The sequence below is a fragment of the Sceloporus undulatus genome, chromosome 3, assembly GCF_019175285.1.
Source record: "Sceloporus undulatus isolate JIND9_A2432 ecotype Alabama chromosome 3, SceUnd_v1.1, whole genome shotgun sequence".
Taxonomy (NCBI): Eukaryota; Metazoa; Chordata; class Lepidosauria; order Squamata; family Phrynosomatidae; genus Sceloporus; species Sceloporus undulatus.
In genome coordinates this window covers 3,125,816-3,141,156 of record NC_056524.1, presented here as the reverse complement: position 1 = coordinate 3,141,156, position 15,341 = coordinate 3,125,816, and the positions used below count along the sequence as shown (strand labels likewise).

Sequence of the window (15,341 nt, the reverse complement as noted above, 5' to 3'; positions counted from 1 at the left end):
TTACCCAAGGTCACCCAGTATGTTTACATGGCCGAACCCGGATTCAAACTCTAGTCTCCAGAGTCCTAGTCCAATTTTCAAACCAGTACACCATGCTGGCAGAGCATGCTAGACATTAATTTTTTGAATTCAGTTGGACAACATTTATGTGTTATTGTTGTGTTGAGCAGACACTTGTGTGGAAACATAAGGAACCTCAGAACTGAGAGAGGAAGGGAAGTTTAAGTCATACTTTTCCTGCTGGGGTGCCAATAAAAATGACTTCTTTGTGGCTTCTGTTCCAATCCAACAAACAGGGTCTTTCAGTGGGGTACCAACTTCGAAGTAGGGATGTAATTCTTCATTAAATTTCTCCTCCAGCGTAGCAATGAGTAAATTCAGCAGTTTCCTTCCTATTGGGTGAATCTTTGAAAACTGTGCAGTTTTCAAAGGCTAATTACAATTTGGGATGTATTCTACGCAAAATTTGCATGCCATTGTTTTGTGCAGCAAACAATTTTCTGCATGGAAAATAATATTCCAATGCAGAAATATCCATTCCTGTGCAGAAAATGCTGCTTTCTGCAATGAAAATACTGTTTTCTATGCAAATTAACCACGTGCCAATTTTACATAGAACAAATCTCCAATTATAACATTTTCTGCACAGAAAGTTACATTTTGTGTTCAGAAATTTATATTTCTGTGCTGAAATATTAGTTTCCGTACAGAAAATACTGTTTCCTGCAGATAAAATATTTTCTTCACAAAAGACCCACATGCACATTTTGTGCAGAATGAACCCCATACTACAGCGGTTCTCATCAGTCGAAGAGTCTTCTCATTAGGGTTTCTCAGCATTCAAAGAACACGTTTTTTTTCTACTATTTTGCAAATAGTCTTTCCTTCTCTCACTTAAAGGGACAATTTTTGTTTGGTTCAGGTTAGGAAGGAAGAGATTTAAGCTTCCCCACCCTATTTGCTGTGGACTTTGTGGTCCTCATCTGCTTAGCCTCACTTGTGGCTGTTTACCTAATGAAAACTGTGCTTGCACACATTCATGTAACTCCAATGGCATCCAGCTGGGCCTTAACTTGTAAGCCATTCTGGCTTAAGTGCTGAAATACATTTTTTGCTTTCATCACATTAGGCATGTAATTATTCTGGAGATGTCTGGCTAATGTGCATTACCTAACCGTCTGCTTTACAGGGAAAGAAAGAAAGAAAGAAAAGCTGAAAAATACAACTTGTATGGCCTCAAGGATCAGGAAAAGCAGAGATTTCTCAAGCCAGAGGCACAGTGTCAGCCAACCGGTTGTTTTAATGATTTGTCTGCACCCAGTAGACCTGAATGCTCTGCATTCATTAATTCATTCTATATCCTGCCTTTCTCCCAGTACAATTTTTTCACATGCCTTTATTTTACAATCGGCTCTCTCCAAACCAAAGCTATCGAATTTAGGCAGTCCAGACGAACTGAGAACTCAGTGCAGTTGTGATAAGAATTTACCAAAATCCATGTGCCGCGGTCCCTCAGTATCCGCCGAGGTTTGGTTCCAGGACCCCCCATGGATACCAAAATCTGTGGATGCTCAAGTCCCATTAAATACGATGGGGTCATAAAATAGCGTCCCTTATATGAAATGGCAAAATCAAGGTCTGCTTTCTAGAATTATTGTTTTTAAATATTTTCAAGCCGTGGATGGTGGAATTGTGGATGGAGAATCTGTGAATAGGGAGGGCCATCTATATTTACTTTTTCCTTGCCCACTTCTCTTTTTCATTCCTTCCTCATCGTTCTCTCACCAGATGCCCAACAAGCCCCGTTGAGCTGCTTCAAGGAGCTGAACATGCGAGGAGATCAGAGTGGCAACTGCGGTGGGGACGGCGAGACATACATAAAGTGCAATGAAGAGTAGGTTGGGCCTGGGGTGCCTCATCCACTTGCTTAAGTGCCTCATTTCCCAGAGGACTGGGCCAAACTGGCTTGCAAAAGAGAGAAGGACTGGGGCTTGCTGTGTTTCATGTCTGTCTGCCTGTTGAGTACTGGAGACATCTGGCTAAGCAGCCAGTTACTATCATACCTGCATCTACAGTGGACCCTTGGTATCTGCTGGGGTTTGGTTCCAGAACTCTCCTGTGGATACAAAAACGCATGGATATTCACATCCCATTAAATGAAATGGCATAATAAAATTGTATGCTTTATATAAATTGGCAAAACCATGTTTTGCTTTTTGGAATTTATATATTTTTAAAAATATTTTCCAGCCATGGATGCTTGAATCCGTGGATAAAAAAAATCCGTGAATATAGAAAGCTGACTGTCTGTAATGAGACTTGAGCATCCACAAATTTTTGATCCATATACTTCCTCTACAGATAGCCTGAAGGTAATTTTACATATAATATTTTTAATAATTTTGTGCATGAAACCATGTTTGTGTACATTGAACCATGAGAAAGCAAAGGAGTCACCATCTCAGTCATCCATGTAGACCATTTTGGATTTTGGATAAGAGAGACTCAACCTGTAATTCAGAACATACAAGGCAAATGATATCCCCAGTCTAGTTAAGAAACAATGGACATAGCTCCACAGTTAACCTGGAATCATTGGCTGGCAGCCACCTCTCCCTAGTAGTATTCTGCCATGCAGAAGACACAATCCAAGTGCTCCCTGTGACAGATGGCTGTCCAGCCTTTGTTTAAAAACCTCCAAAGAAAGAGACTCAGCTATACTCAGAGGCTGCATATCTCACTATCAAAAAGCTCTTATTTTCAAGACGTTCTTCCTAATGTTTTGGTGGAATCTCTTTTCTTGTATTTTGTATCCATTGCTCTGTGTCTTATTCTCTGGAGCAGCAGAAAACAAGCTTGCTCCATCCTCAATATGACACCTGTTCAAATATTTCAACAGGACTATCATGTCACCCCTTAAACTCCTCTTTCCCAAACTAAACATATCCAGCTCCCTAAGTCGCTCCTCATAGGGCTTGGCGGTTTCCAGACCTTGCCCCTTTTCAGTTACCCTCCTCTAGACATGCTGCAGCTTGTCAACATCCCTCTTGAATTATGGTGCCCAGAACCACAATTCTCATTGTTGATTTGACAATTGTGAATTAGCCAAGCCATGCTTCTTCCCCATTTGGATTCCTACATAGCCTCCAGCAGCTGTCAAGATAGAATGAAGGAGATACACGTTTTTATCTCTTTGTTCTTCTCTTCAGAGATGTCCTTTGTGGACGGCTGCAATGCATTCATATTAAAAGAATTCCAAAAATGTCAACTGGACAGGGAGTAATCCAGACTCCAGTGGAAGATACCTTGTGCTGGGGGACAGAATTTCACCTCGGTCGGGATTCTTATGACCTGGGAGCCGTGAAAGATGGAACCACCTGCGGTGCGGACAAGGTAACTGCCACATGATTGTGGCATCTAAAGCTAATTATTAATACTTATCATCATCATCAGTATTTTTTACCCAAGACTTGATGCAGGGTACAGCATAGATTAAAACACATAGACCTCGGACACCTTAAAATCATCCAGACAAAAAGTTTAAAATATATCCATTTAAAATTCATGGTTTAAAACCGACTGGGTAGGCCTGCCAGAGGAGATAGGTCTTTAACGCCATTTTAAATCCAAACAGCGTATTTAGCTGTCCAATCTCTTCTGGCAGGTCATTCCTTGGTCTAGGTGCGGCTGATGAAAAGCTCCTCTGGGTACCCCTCTAGCTCTGGCCAGTTAAAGTAAATGCCCCTTGAAGGACCTGAGTGTATGGGGCAGATGATACGGCTTCTGAGGTAGGGGTATAAATCTACACTATTTGTTCTCATGTGCTGGAACAAAATGTGTTAAAAGACCTGGCTACGGTAACAAAGGCCTTGGTTACATCTCGGTTGGAGTACTGTAACGTACTCTATGCGGAGCTGCCAGGTGCCAAGTGCTTCAGCCAGGCTGTTGACTGGGGCTGGTTACCACTTCATTGGAACAACTTCATTGGGCAGAATTCAGAGTGCTGGTTATAAACCTTTATGGCCTTATCCAGCTTGATTCTACACTATCTAAAAGGCTGAATCTCTCTGTATGAGAGTGCTTGAGTTTTAAGATCTTCAAGGGAAGGCTCGCTCTTGATCCCACCACCATCTTGGTGAGGACACAGGAGGCAGGCCATTCTCAGTGACTGCTCCCCAATTGGGGAATTCTCTCCCGCAGGAGGTTTGGTTAGCCCCCTTTCCCCTTTCCTTTTGCCAGCCCTTTTGGGTTTTAATGCGGTTACGTTTTTAGCTTCCTTTCTCAACTTGCATGTTGTATCTCGCCTTCCTCTATACAGGATCCAAGGTGGCCCTCAACATTTAAAAAACAGGGTATGGTTAAAAATTACATCTTAGCTGTGCTTACCTGTGCTTTTTTATATTGTTTTAATTATCAAGTTTTAACTGAACTGTTCTTTAATTATTATTTTTTCTACTTTTGTATAAATAATGTTTTAGCTGTATCCCATTTTTTAAATGCTTGTAAGACACCTTGGATGCTCTACAAGGCGAAAGGTGGGATAGAAATAAAATAAAATGAACATTTTCTCCTTTCCCAGCCAAATGATAACAGCTTCTGTGCGCTTTCTTTCCTTCTCTTTAATCTTCTTCTTTTGCATACAATGACCTTTTTTGCACAAAACATGCATTTTGTGTAAAAGGCACTGCTTTTGAATGAATTTTTCACAGACAAAATTCCCGAAAGGTTAAAAGTCACAGAGCAGTTGACTATTTTTTCAACAGAGTGACCTGACAGGACAATATGCAAAGGAATCTTGCATCGCCTTTGAAACTAACTGTGAAAGAAGTGGTAGCATAACCTTTTGTAGACTTATCGTAGATCTGTTTTTTCAGATGCCTTTTTTGTATGTATGCATTGTCTTTTTGCATACTGATATTGCAGGCCATCATGGCTATATATCTGAATTCTGTCATTGATAGGTCAAGATACCTTTTTTCAAAATAAATAAATAATATTTGTAATACATAATAAATATTTGGTTTTTTTTTAAATTAAGGATTGGAAAAATTGTATTTTTATATTCCTAGTGTGGGGCAGTCTGAAGCTGTAAGTACTGTATACACTCGTGTATAAGTCTACACATTGTAGTAAAAAAATTGACACCCCTCCCCAAAACCTGGGTCGACTTATCCATGGGTCAATGTCTCTCTGGCTTTTCTTCACGAACAACGATTCAGGAAGGACTCATCCCACGCTTTCTACAAGCGCATTGATGGGTCAGTGTAAATACTGTATTTTAACTCTTATTTTAAAAAACTAACCATCCGCTGGTGAAAGAGAAGAGTGTGATGTGTCTTGGAAGCACTGACCCCTTTACTCTCTCTTCCATCCAGGCTTTAAGGCAAGCCCAAACAGTTATGCCTGCCAGATTTTTGTAAGTTCTTTGGCATCACTTTCCTTTGCTTCATCATTTAGATCCTTTGTTGCATGCCTCCAGGTTTTACCATCAACTTAACAACAGGTCATATGAAAAATCTATTAATTTTGATCCCAAAACCTGCCCTCGACTTATACATGAGGTTGACTTATAGCTGAGTATATACAGTATGTCATTCCTGAGGCAAAGCCCAAGAGAAACAAAGTTATCCTGCATCCAGAAAACCTCCTCCCTTTCAGGCAGGGATAATACTTGCCTGAACTCGGCCTAGGAGTATTTACCAGAGCTGGCATTTTGCAAATTATTAGGATTCGGGCTTTGCCCACTGCCAATGCACTGTACACAATTAATGTCTTGTGCCTCTTCCTCTAGATATGTTTAAACAGATCCTGCGTTGATCTGGCAGTTCTGGATTACAATTGCGATTTCTCAAAATGCAACAACCATGGGGTAAGCAATGAAAGGATGCCAACTCTTGAGACCTGGAAGGGTCAGTGTAGCATTGGCCTTTGGCTCAGGAAGGTAGTCACTGAGATTAGGCACAGAGAGTTTGATTCTGTGACTGGTGTGAAAGGATTCACACATGTTTTAAGTGTTTTTAACTGTTTTTAATCATTTTCTTTTAAAAAATATATCATTGGTTAATTCTGCTGCCATTTTTGGGAAAGGTGATCGAGAGGGCGGTTGCGATCCAGCTTCAGACGGTCTTGGATGAAACTGATTATCTGGACCCATTTCAAACTGGCTTCCGGGCGGGTCACGGGGTTGAGACGGCCATGGTCGCCTTGGTCGATGATCTCCGTCTGAGCGTCGACGGGGGAAGCGTGTCCCTGTTGGTGCTCTTGGACATCTCAGCGGCTTTCGATACCATAGACCATGGTATCCTTCTGGGGCGCCTGGCTGAGGTGGGAATTGGGGGCACTGCGCTCCAGTGGTTCCGTTCCTACCTCTCTGGGAGGTCCCAGATGGTGCAGCTGGGAGACGTGTGCTCCAGCGAGCGGGCCCTTAAAACCGGGGTCCCTCAAGGAGCCATTCTGTCTCCCATGCTATTTAACATTTACATGAAACCGCTGGGAGAGATCATCCGGAGACATGGGGCGCGGGGTTATCAGTACGCTGATGACACCCAAATCATTTTCTCTATGTCTCCGACTGATGCAGTGACTAGGGATGGCGTCTCTCCTCTCGTGGCCTGTCTGGAGTCAGTAATGGGCTGGATGAGGGAAAACCGACTCAAATTGAATCCAGAGAAAACGGAGGTACTAGTGATAGGTTCCCCTGGTCCAGGAATGGCGGTGGTTCCACCTGTCCTGAACGGGGTCACGCTCCCTGTGAAGGACTCCGTGCGCAGTCTGGGGGTGCTTCTTGACTCGTCGCTCCACCTGACTGCTCAGGTGAATGCGACGGTCAAGAGCACTTGTTACCAGCTTCGGCTGATTCGCCAGCTGCGCCCATACCTGGACCGGAGGGACCTAGAAACTGTTGTACATGCTCTGGTAACTTCGAGATTGGACTTCTGCAATGTACTCTACATGGGGCAACCCTTATACCAAACTCGGAAGCTCCAAATGGTACAGAATATGGCAGCCCGGCTGGTCACTGGCGTATCCAGGACCAGCCACATAACACCTGTGCTTAAAGATCTCCACTGGCTGCCCATTCGCTTCCGAGCTCAATATAAGGCGTTGGTTATTACCTATAAAGCCCTAAATGGCTTGGGTCCAGGATTCCTAAAGGACCGCCTCTCCCCGTACAATCCGCCTCGCACCCTCAGAACATCTGGGCAGCAACTGCTGAAGGTGCCTGGGGCTAGGTTAGCTTCTACCTCTAGAAAGGCCTTTTCCACAGCTGCCCCAGCCCTTTGGAATACGCTGCCCACGGAGCTCCGCTCATCCACCACCCTGGCCCAATTTAGGAAGGATCTCAAAACCTTCCTATTCAAGCAGGCATTCCCCGATTAAATATCCTGTGGGCCTCCCTCCTCTTCCGTGGCCATGAGGATGGGCTAACGGGGCCTTTGTTATTGTTTTTAGATTGTGTATTACTGATGTTTTATGTTTTTAACCTGTATTTGTTTGCACTTGTTGCATATTGTAAGCCGCCCTGATCTTTTTGGAAGGGCGGGATATAAATAAAGATTTTATTTATTATTATTTATTTCTTCTTTTAACTTTTGTAAACTAATGTTTTAGGCTAATCTTTTTAAAATTATTGTAAGCCACCTTTAATCCTGTCTTGGGAGAAAAGCAGTATGAATGGATGGATGGATGAATCAACAGCAGTAGGAATAGCAAGTACATTTCTATACCACTTATCAGTGAACTAGCACTTCCGAAGCGGTTTACAATGTGTGTAAGCCAACTGCCCCCAAGAAGCTGGAGACTCATTTGACCAGCCTACCAAAGGATGGAAGGCTGAGTCCCCCTGCAGCCTTGTCTGGGATTGAACACACAACCTTGTGGCTGCAGGACTAGGGCTCCCTATGAATAAATGAATGAATAAATAAACAAATGAATGAATGAATTTGGCATAGCTGTTGCATTGTGCTGTGTGTGTGTGTCTGTGCACACACCTTCAAATTGCCTGTTGACCTATAGTGATCACAAGAATTTCCTAAAGTTTTCTTAGGCCAGGAATACTCAAAGGTAGTTTGGCCAGTTCCTTCCTCTGAAATACAGCCTACAAGTCCTGCTATTTGTTGGCGGTCTCCCATCCAAGTACTGACCAGGACTGACCCTGCTTAGCTTCCAAGATCAGAGGCAAACTGGCACTTTTAGGGTATTTAGGCTGCATGTATGTGCCTTCAAGTCACTTGTTAATTTATGATGACCCCATTAGTTTCCTAGAGTTTTCTTATGCAAGAAATCCTCAGAGATGGTTTTGCCAGTTCATAGAACCATAGAGTTGGAAGGGACCACAAGGGCCATCCAGTCCAACCCCATTCTGCCATGCAGGAAATCTCAATCAAAGCATACCCAGCAGATGGCCACCCAGCCTCTGTTTAAAGACCCCTAAAGAAGGAGATTCCATCACTCTCTGAGGGAATGCATCCCACTGTTAAACAGCCCTTACTGTCAGGATGTTCCTCCTAATGTTGAGGCAGAATCTCTTTTCCTATAGCTTGCATCCATTGTCCCAAGTCTTGTTCTCTGGAGCGGCAGAAAACAAGTTAGCTCCCTCCTCAGTGTGACATCCCTTCAAGTATTTTAACATCCCTTCCTCAGAAACAGAGCCTACAGCACCAGGGATTCCCTGGCAATCTCCTATCCAAGTACTAACCAGGTCTGACTCTGCTCAGCTTCCAAGATAGACAAGGTCTGGTGCCTTCAGTTTATTTGCAGATTTCTTGATTGTTTTTTTTTTTAAAAGAAATACAGACATACAGAGTGTCATCCCAGCTGTATTTCTCTTTCCACCTGCAGTGGCAGATTAAAGATGCTTCAGGAACCATTCAAAGGAGGTAGAACCATCCACCAAAAGTCCTGTTTTGTTCTCAGCAGTTCTCAAAGGTTTCACCTCTTGCTACTTGGAGAGCGGAGAGGAATAACTACCTAGCATGTCTGGCTCCCTTCTAATCTCCATCTGCTGCTTACCATTCTCACCAAGGTCTTGTCTGACACTTTGCTGCTCTAAGTTATTTGCTGTCCTGTTTGGTGTTTTTGCAGGTATGTAATAACAACGGAAACTGCCATTGCACTTATGGATGGGCCCCTCCCTTCTGTGCTGGCAAGGGATATGGAGGAAGCATCGACAGCGGCCCCCCTTCCGCTTATGGGGGTAAGTATCCCCCGTTGGCATTGCCTCCACTGGGCTTTGCCAGCTGCTGTCCTGGTAATTTAGCTCTGTGTCTTGGGGCAATGCCCTTGTCAAATCCGAGGACTCTCTGCCTTGTGCTTCAATGGTTGATGAACCATTATTATTATTTATCTTTATTATTGGTATGTCTTCAACCTTCTCTTAGGGTTTTCTTGGCCAGATTTCTTCAGAGGAGGTTTGTCGGTGCCTTCCTCTACGGCTGAGAGAGTATGACTTGCCCAAAGTCATCCAGTGGGTTTCTGTGGCAGAGCAGGGATTTGAACCCTGACTTCCCAGAGTCCTAGTTCCACATGCAAACCATGTCAACATAATGGCTGTCTTTATTTATATCCCGATCAAAACAACAAGGTGATAACCTAAACCTAAAATAAATCAACAAAAGAAACAGAAAGGTCTAGGAAAAATCGTTAACAAAATAAAAATAATTTTAACGTCTAAAATACATTCAAATATTGCAATGACAAAGAATTTCCTTATATCAAAATATACAGTGTATAAACAATGCAATACACTGTGCAAATATGCATGGAAAAGAGAAAATATCTTAACATCCAAACACGTTTCAACATACATCTTCCTCAGTGGTAAAGCGAAGCTAAAAATTGAGAATATAGTAAAATGAGTATCTAATTCACATATGAACACAACATATTGTAAAATAATAATCAAACAAATATACCTGTGATGACCAAGAGTAATTATCCTATTACCAAAGAGTCATCCAGTATCTAAGTAGGATGGATTAGGCTTATAATAAACATTTATAATTGTATAATTGTAATTTTTTGAGCAACCAGGATATAGTAAGTATGGGTAATATTTTTAAATAATTACAAATATTTCTCCAAGTTTTTAAGATGTACAGTTATTGTGTGTGTGTGCAAATTTTGAAACAACTGCTTTACGCTACAGTGATGTTTTGTGTCCAGGGCATTCCTTCTTCCTTCCCCCATTTCTCCACCAAGTCACCTCAACAGTTTGCATGGTTTCTCCAAAAGCCATAAGCTCCCTTAAGAGGGCAGGAGAGGAGCCAAATTTCAAAAAAGACATGGAGGATCTGTTGGAACAATGTTCTCTTAAACAGTGGTTAAAATATATTTGTATGGCTGATATTGCTAAGTCACAGCACTGGACATGATGCAAAGGCTTGCAGTAGAGATTGCATCATGATAAGTGGCAGCATATGATACCCTTTAGGCACCTTCTTTATAAGTGCACCGAGACACAGGGCACATGTACTGCACTTAGGGCAAAAAATGAAATGCATAGATATAGGATGGGGGACACCTGGCTTACAAAGACTTATACGTGTGAAAGGGATCTAGGAGTCCTGGTAGACTACAAATTGAACATGAATCAACAGTGCTGGAACTTTGTTAAGTTCTTTGGCATCATTTTCCTTTGCAACATCCTATAGATTCTTTGTCACATGTTCCTAAATTTTACCCTAGACTTATACATGGGTCATATCAATATTCATAATTCTAGCCCCAAAACCTGACCTTGATTTATACATGAGGTCAACTTATAGTCGAGTATATACAATACTTCTGAGAGTGTTTATCTCAGACAGTGCTGTAAGTTGGCATCTCTGGTGAGCCTAAAGTTTTTGTTTTTGTCACTGCACATCAAGCAGGACAGAAGAGAGCCAACAGGACCTGCCACCCGCTCCTCACCATAGCATTTTTGTGCATGAGATAATGACTGCCTGGCATCCTGACACTCCTTTATACCTTCAGGTTCTGGGTGCAAAACTGTTACTTCCCTTTCTCGCCCTCCAGATCCTATAAGCCGCATCATTGGATTTGTCACTCTGGCTGGGTTGGTGGTTTTCATGCTGGGCCTTGCTGCCACCTTTAAGAAAAAGCAGTTGGGGGCTTGGTAAGTCAACTTCCCCCTCACCAGGATATCCGACGATCAAGTCATTGATGGCATCCCTTGTTTTAGACCCCTGGATAAGGGATGGCAATGATTCAGGCCTTGCCTGGAAGGCTGAACCACACTGAAGGTCTTCTAACATCTTTGCACTTTGCATCGATAGGTTTGCTGAAGTGACCCAGAAAAAAATGTCAGCAGATTCAGCCGATACAGTAAGTTGCAGAAAGCCTTTTATGGTAGAAGGTCTTAATTCTATGTCACTTCCAAACCATGAGGGTAGATTTCAGGACATAACTGTATTAGTCTGGAATATCAGTCTACAAAGGCATCTTGTAGTAGTACCTTTGAGACTAACTGAGTAAAAGATGTTGTAGTCTAAGCTTTTGTAGACTTGCAGTCTCGACAGACCAGCTATTAAGGCTGGCATTGGGGCGGAATGGGGCAGTGGTGTACACACAACGCATACCCCAACTCCTTCCCCGTGCCAGTGGGTGGCGCAGTGGTTAAATAGGAGCCCTGGTGGCACAGTGATTAAATGCCTGTCCTGCAGCCACTCACTCAAAACCATAAGGTTGCGAGTTCAAGACCAGCAAAAGGGCTGAAGCTTGACTCAGGCTTGCATCCTTCCGAGGAGGTCGCTAAAATGAGTACCCAGATTGTTGGGGGCAAATTAGCTTACAGTTGTAAACTGCTTAGAAACTGCTTAGGCGGTATGAAGCGGTATATAAATGAAGCTTGTTTGTTTTGTTTGGTGGGTGGCATCATGGCACTGCTCTGGCATTGCGTCCAGATGATGCAGTGCCAAAGGAGTGCCAAAAAGCCACAGCAGCGACAGCTATGGTACCCTTTCTGTGGCGCAAAAAGGAGCTGTTTTTGCGGCTCCTTTTTGCACTGCGAAAAAGCCAGGTCAGGGCTGCGGCATGTAGTTGCCACGGCCCCGATCTGATGCTAAAAGGGGCAGCTTCAGGCCACTCCTTAGGAGTGGTCTGTTAAGCCCCTTTGTCTGCTTTCTCAGAGGCATGTAGTGAGCTGGTGCCCAGGAAGGACCAAAGCTTTTGTAGACTTGGTCTACTTCCTCAGTTGCATGCAGGGAACTGATGTCCAGGAACTATGGGATAAACAGCCACCTGGTGTCGCAGTGAAGGGCTCTGGATGGTGATTTTTAAAATGTGTATATGGCAGGTTCAGTGCTGAGCTGGCCAGATGTCTCCCAGAGAGTTCACACCAGAACTGCAGTTTGGGCCCTGAGTTGCCCAGACTCATCCCTCTGGAAACAGAGGTGTGGGGGGGGGGGTTTTTGGCCCATGCAGATACAGCCTTAAATGGAGGAAGCAACTCTAAACAGAATGGTGGACTAGAGGCCACCTGTGATCTGATCCAGAAGTGCTGTTTTTTTGTTCTTACAGTCTTGAGGCAAATTGTGCCCACTCTTAATCCAGAGTTTAATTTTAGCATTGCTAAAATACCCACCTAAGTAATTTAATGAGAGGAATAAAGAACAAACTAGATCAGAGAAAAGTTAATCAAACAGAATGGAGGTGCACTCCTATTATGCCATGTGCAATGCGGCTCTGCAGATTCTCGGTGTTATGCAACAAGAAATGCAAGTTCTTTTGGGAGGAGACAAAGTGGGAAGGGGGAAATCCCAGCAGTGCAGACGATGCTTCCAACACTTAAGAAGGCAATTTGTTGCCCACTAAATTACTGGATATACTCATGTATAAGTCTAAACATTTAGATTAAAAAACTGACCCCAAAAAACTGAGTCACCTTATCCACGGGTCAATGTAAGTACTATACTTTTACTTGTGTGTGTGTGTGTGTGTACACATATATATCTGTATATGCAACTATCCCCAGGTGAACAAAAAAAGTTTAATCTGCTGTGGAAGCACTGACCCTCTTCTACACTCTCATCCATCCAGCCTTTACTACAAGCATAAATAGTTCTGCCTGTAGGGTTTTTGGTATTGTTTTCTTTTCCTTTACATTCTTCATTTCATGCCCCTAAGTGTTACCCTCGACATATCCATGAGTCATATCAGAATCCATAATTTTGGCCCCCAAACCTGTCCTCGACTTATAGATGAGGTTGTCCTCGACTTATAGATGAGCCAAGTATATGAGGTACCCTCTGAGTGCCCCCTGCGAGAGGCTAAGAGCTGAATTTCTTCTCTTCCAGGAGTCCATTGGGGCCCCATCACTGAAACCCAAGGAGGGGAAACTGGACTTGACTTCTCCCACAACAAAATAGAACGCTTTTGATACCTGAATAATCACAACCAGAGCTTCCAAGCAGAAGGCATTCAGTCCCACCTATGGCTTTTCTGTTTCCTTGTGGTACTCTTTTAAAAAGCATTCTGTTTCCTTGCTTTGTCTCTCCTGTTTCCCAATAAAACACTCTTCCTCCTTGAACCGCTGCACTTGTTTGCCTTTTTCATGGGCCTCTTCTGTTTTCAGAGTTCCCAGGTAGGAGCTCCCAGTGTGACTTGTAGGAAGATACATATTTTATCTTCCACCCAGGTTTCAGGATTCACAGAGGTTTGCTTGTTTTTAAAACCAATTTCCCCTACTTTGGGTTTGTCTACACTGTTTGAAGAAGCCTCACTCACTATGAATTGGCAATGATTTGGACATACAATGTTCTTGTCCATATCAGGAATTAGCCGGGTGTTTTGGCACCTGAGGGCTTACTTTGTGAATAGTTGGGGGGGGGGGCATGGTTTTCTCCAGATATTCCAGGAAAATCCAGATGTGCAATAATGACCGGTGGATCCATGTTGGCAGCAGGGGAGGAATAGGAAGTGATGAGTCCCTAAGACTGGACTTTTTTGTTTTAAAGGTTGCTGTATTTATACACATATAAGTGTATGTGTTTGCCTTTACTGGCACTTCCCATATCTCACATCCTTGACTGAAAGGTAAGAAAAAATATGGGTGTCGTGAAGCCAGAAATAATGCATGGAAGGCTGCTGGTTTTACAACGATACAACCTCTGAATGTGGGCAACGTGTGGCTGCTTAATCCAAATTTGCTGCAAATAGCCTCACTGTCATTTTTAATACTGTATATACTCATGTATATAAGTCTAGAAATTTTAGACAAAAAATTGAGCCCAAAACCTAGGTTATTTATCCACAGGTCAATCTAAGTATTGTACTTTCATCAAATGAAAAAAGAAAAATAAAGGAACCAGGGTGGTGAAGGGTGAGAGCTTATTCCCTCCTTGGAGCACAGAAAAGAATCACTAACCCTCTTTAGATTTATGCCTGCTGGAATTCGTAACTTCTTTGACATCGTTTTTCTTTGCTTCACCATTTGCATCCTTTGTCACCTGCCCCTATGTTTTGCCCTTGACTTATCCACAGGGCATATCAAAATCCATAGTTTTGCCCCCCAAACTTGTCCTCAACCTATACATGAGGTTGACTTATAGTCAAGTACATACGGTAGCATAAACAACCCAAGGGTTGTTGTGAATCTGGAAAATCCAGGACATCCTGGATTTTAATGTACATTAAGACAAGCCCTTTTTTCTGAATCTAGCGGAAGAATAAGGAATGAGTCTTCTTACCCACCTCTCCCCATGGATCGAGGCTGGGGACAATAACCATTAACAAACAACATCAGTTAAAATACATCAGTTAAAACACACATCAATTTAAAATGTACACATATTAAGACAATCCACATCTAAAATTTTAAAATGTCAAGATAAGCCTGCCAGAAGAGACTAGTCTTTAATGCCCTTTTAAATTCAAATTCAGCGAATTCATCTGTCGAATCTCTTCCGACAGGTCATTCCACAGTCTAGGGGCGGCTGAAATAAAACTCCTTTGGTTGACAGTTGCCAACCTGTCAACAGTCCTGGCTGACTGGAGTAAATGTCCGCCAGAGAGGACCTGACTATACAAAGGAGGCAACCTTGTAGGTAAGTTGGATCTCAGCTTTCCTCTAGTGTGCAAAGTGGAGCAACTGCCCACCCGGCCCCCATCACCCATCATGGTTCATGCCCTTCAGCCACATCCCAGGATGTTTTGAAGCCCCTCATAGTAGGCAGGGGCTCCTTGATATGTTGCTGCCTGGGCACAAGGTTGGGTAAGTGACTTCCCAAATGGCTCCTTCTCCCATAATTCCAGTGCTAAGAATTGGCATATAGCACTTTTGGAGCCTATCACATGAGGAGGAAAAAAGCTCAAACTGGCTTACTCTGTGCCTGTCTGCACGA

The 15,341-nt window shown here is 43.0% G+C and overlaps 1 protein-coding gene across 8 annotated transcripts in view; it reads left to right on the top strand.

Moving 5' to 3' along the window:
- The window catches only part of LOC121926762 (disintegrin and metalloproteinase domain-containing protein 26A-like), a 54,592-nt gene extending 41,075 nt beyond the window's left edge, over nt 1–13,517 (top strand). For 3 of the 8 annotated variants that reach the window (XM_042460019.1, XM_042460017.1, XM_042460020.1), the window contains 4 exons: nt 1,789–1,894; nt 3,210–3,393; nt 5,792–5,869; nt 9,085–9,819. In XM_042460019.1, coding sequence (XP_042315953.1) covers nt 1,789–1,894; nt 3,210–3,393; nt 5,792–5,869; nt 9,085–9,438 — 722 coding nt within the window. In that variant the 3' untranslated portion in view covers nt 9,439–9,819. Of the gene's footprint in view, nt 1–1,788; nt 1,895–3,209; nt 3,394–5,791; nt 5,870–8,841; nt 9,820–11,016; nt 11,117–11,276; nt 11,326–13,295 lie in introns of those variants that run through there. The other 5 variants (XM_042460018.1, XR_006103081.1, XM_042460021.1 and 2 more) reach the window with 5 other exon arrangements.
- The last annotated feature ends 1,824 nt before the right edge of the window (nt 13,518–15,341 follow it).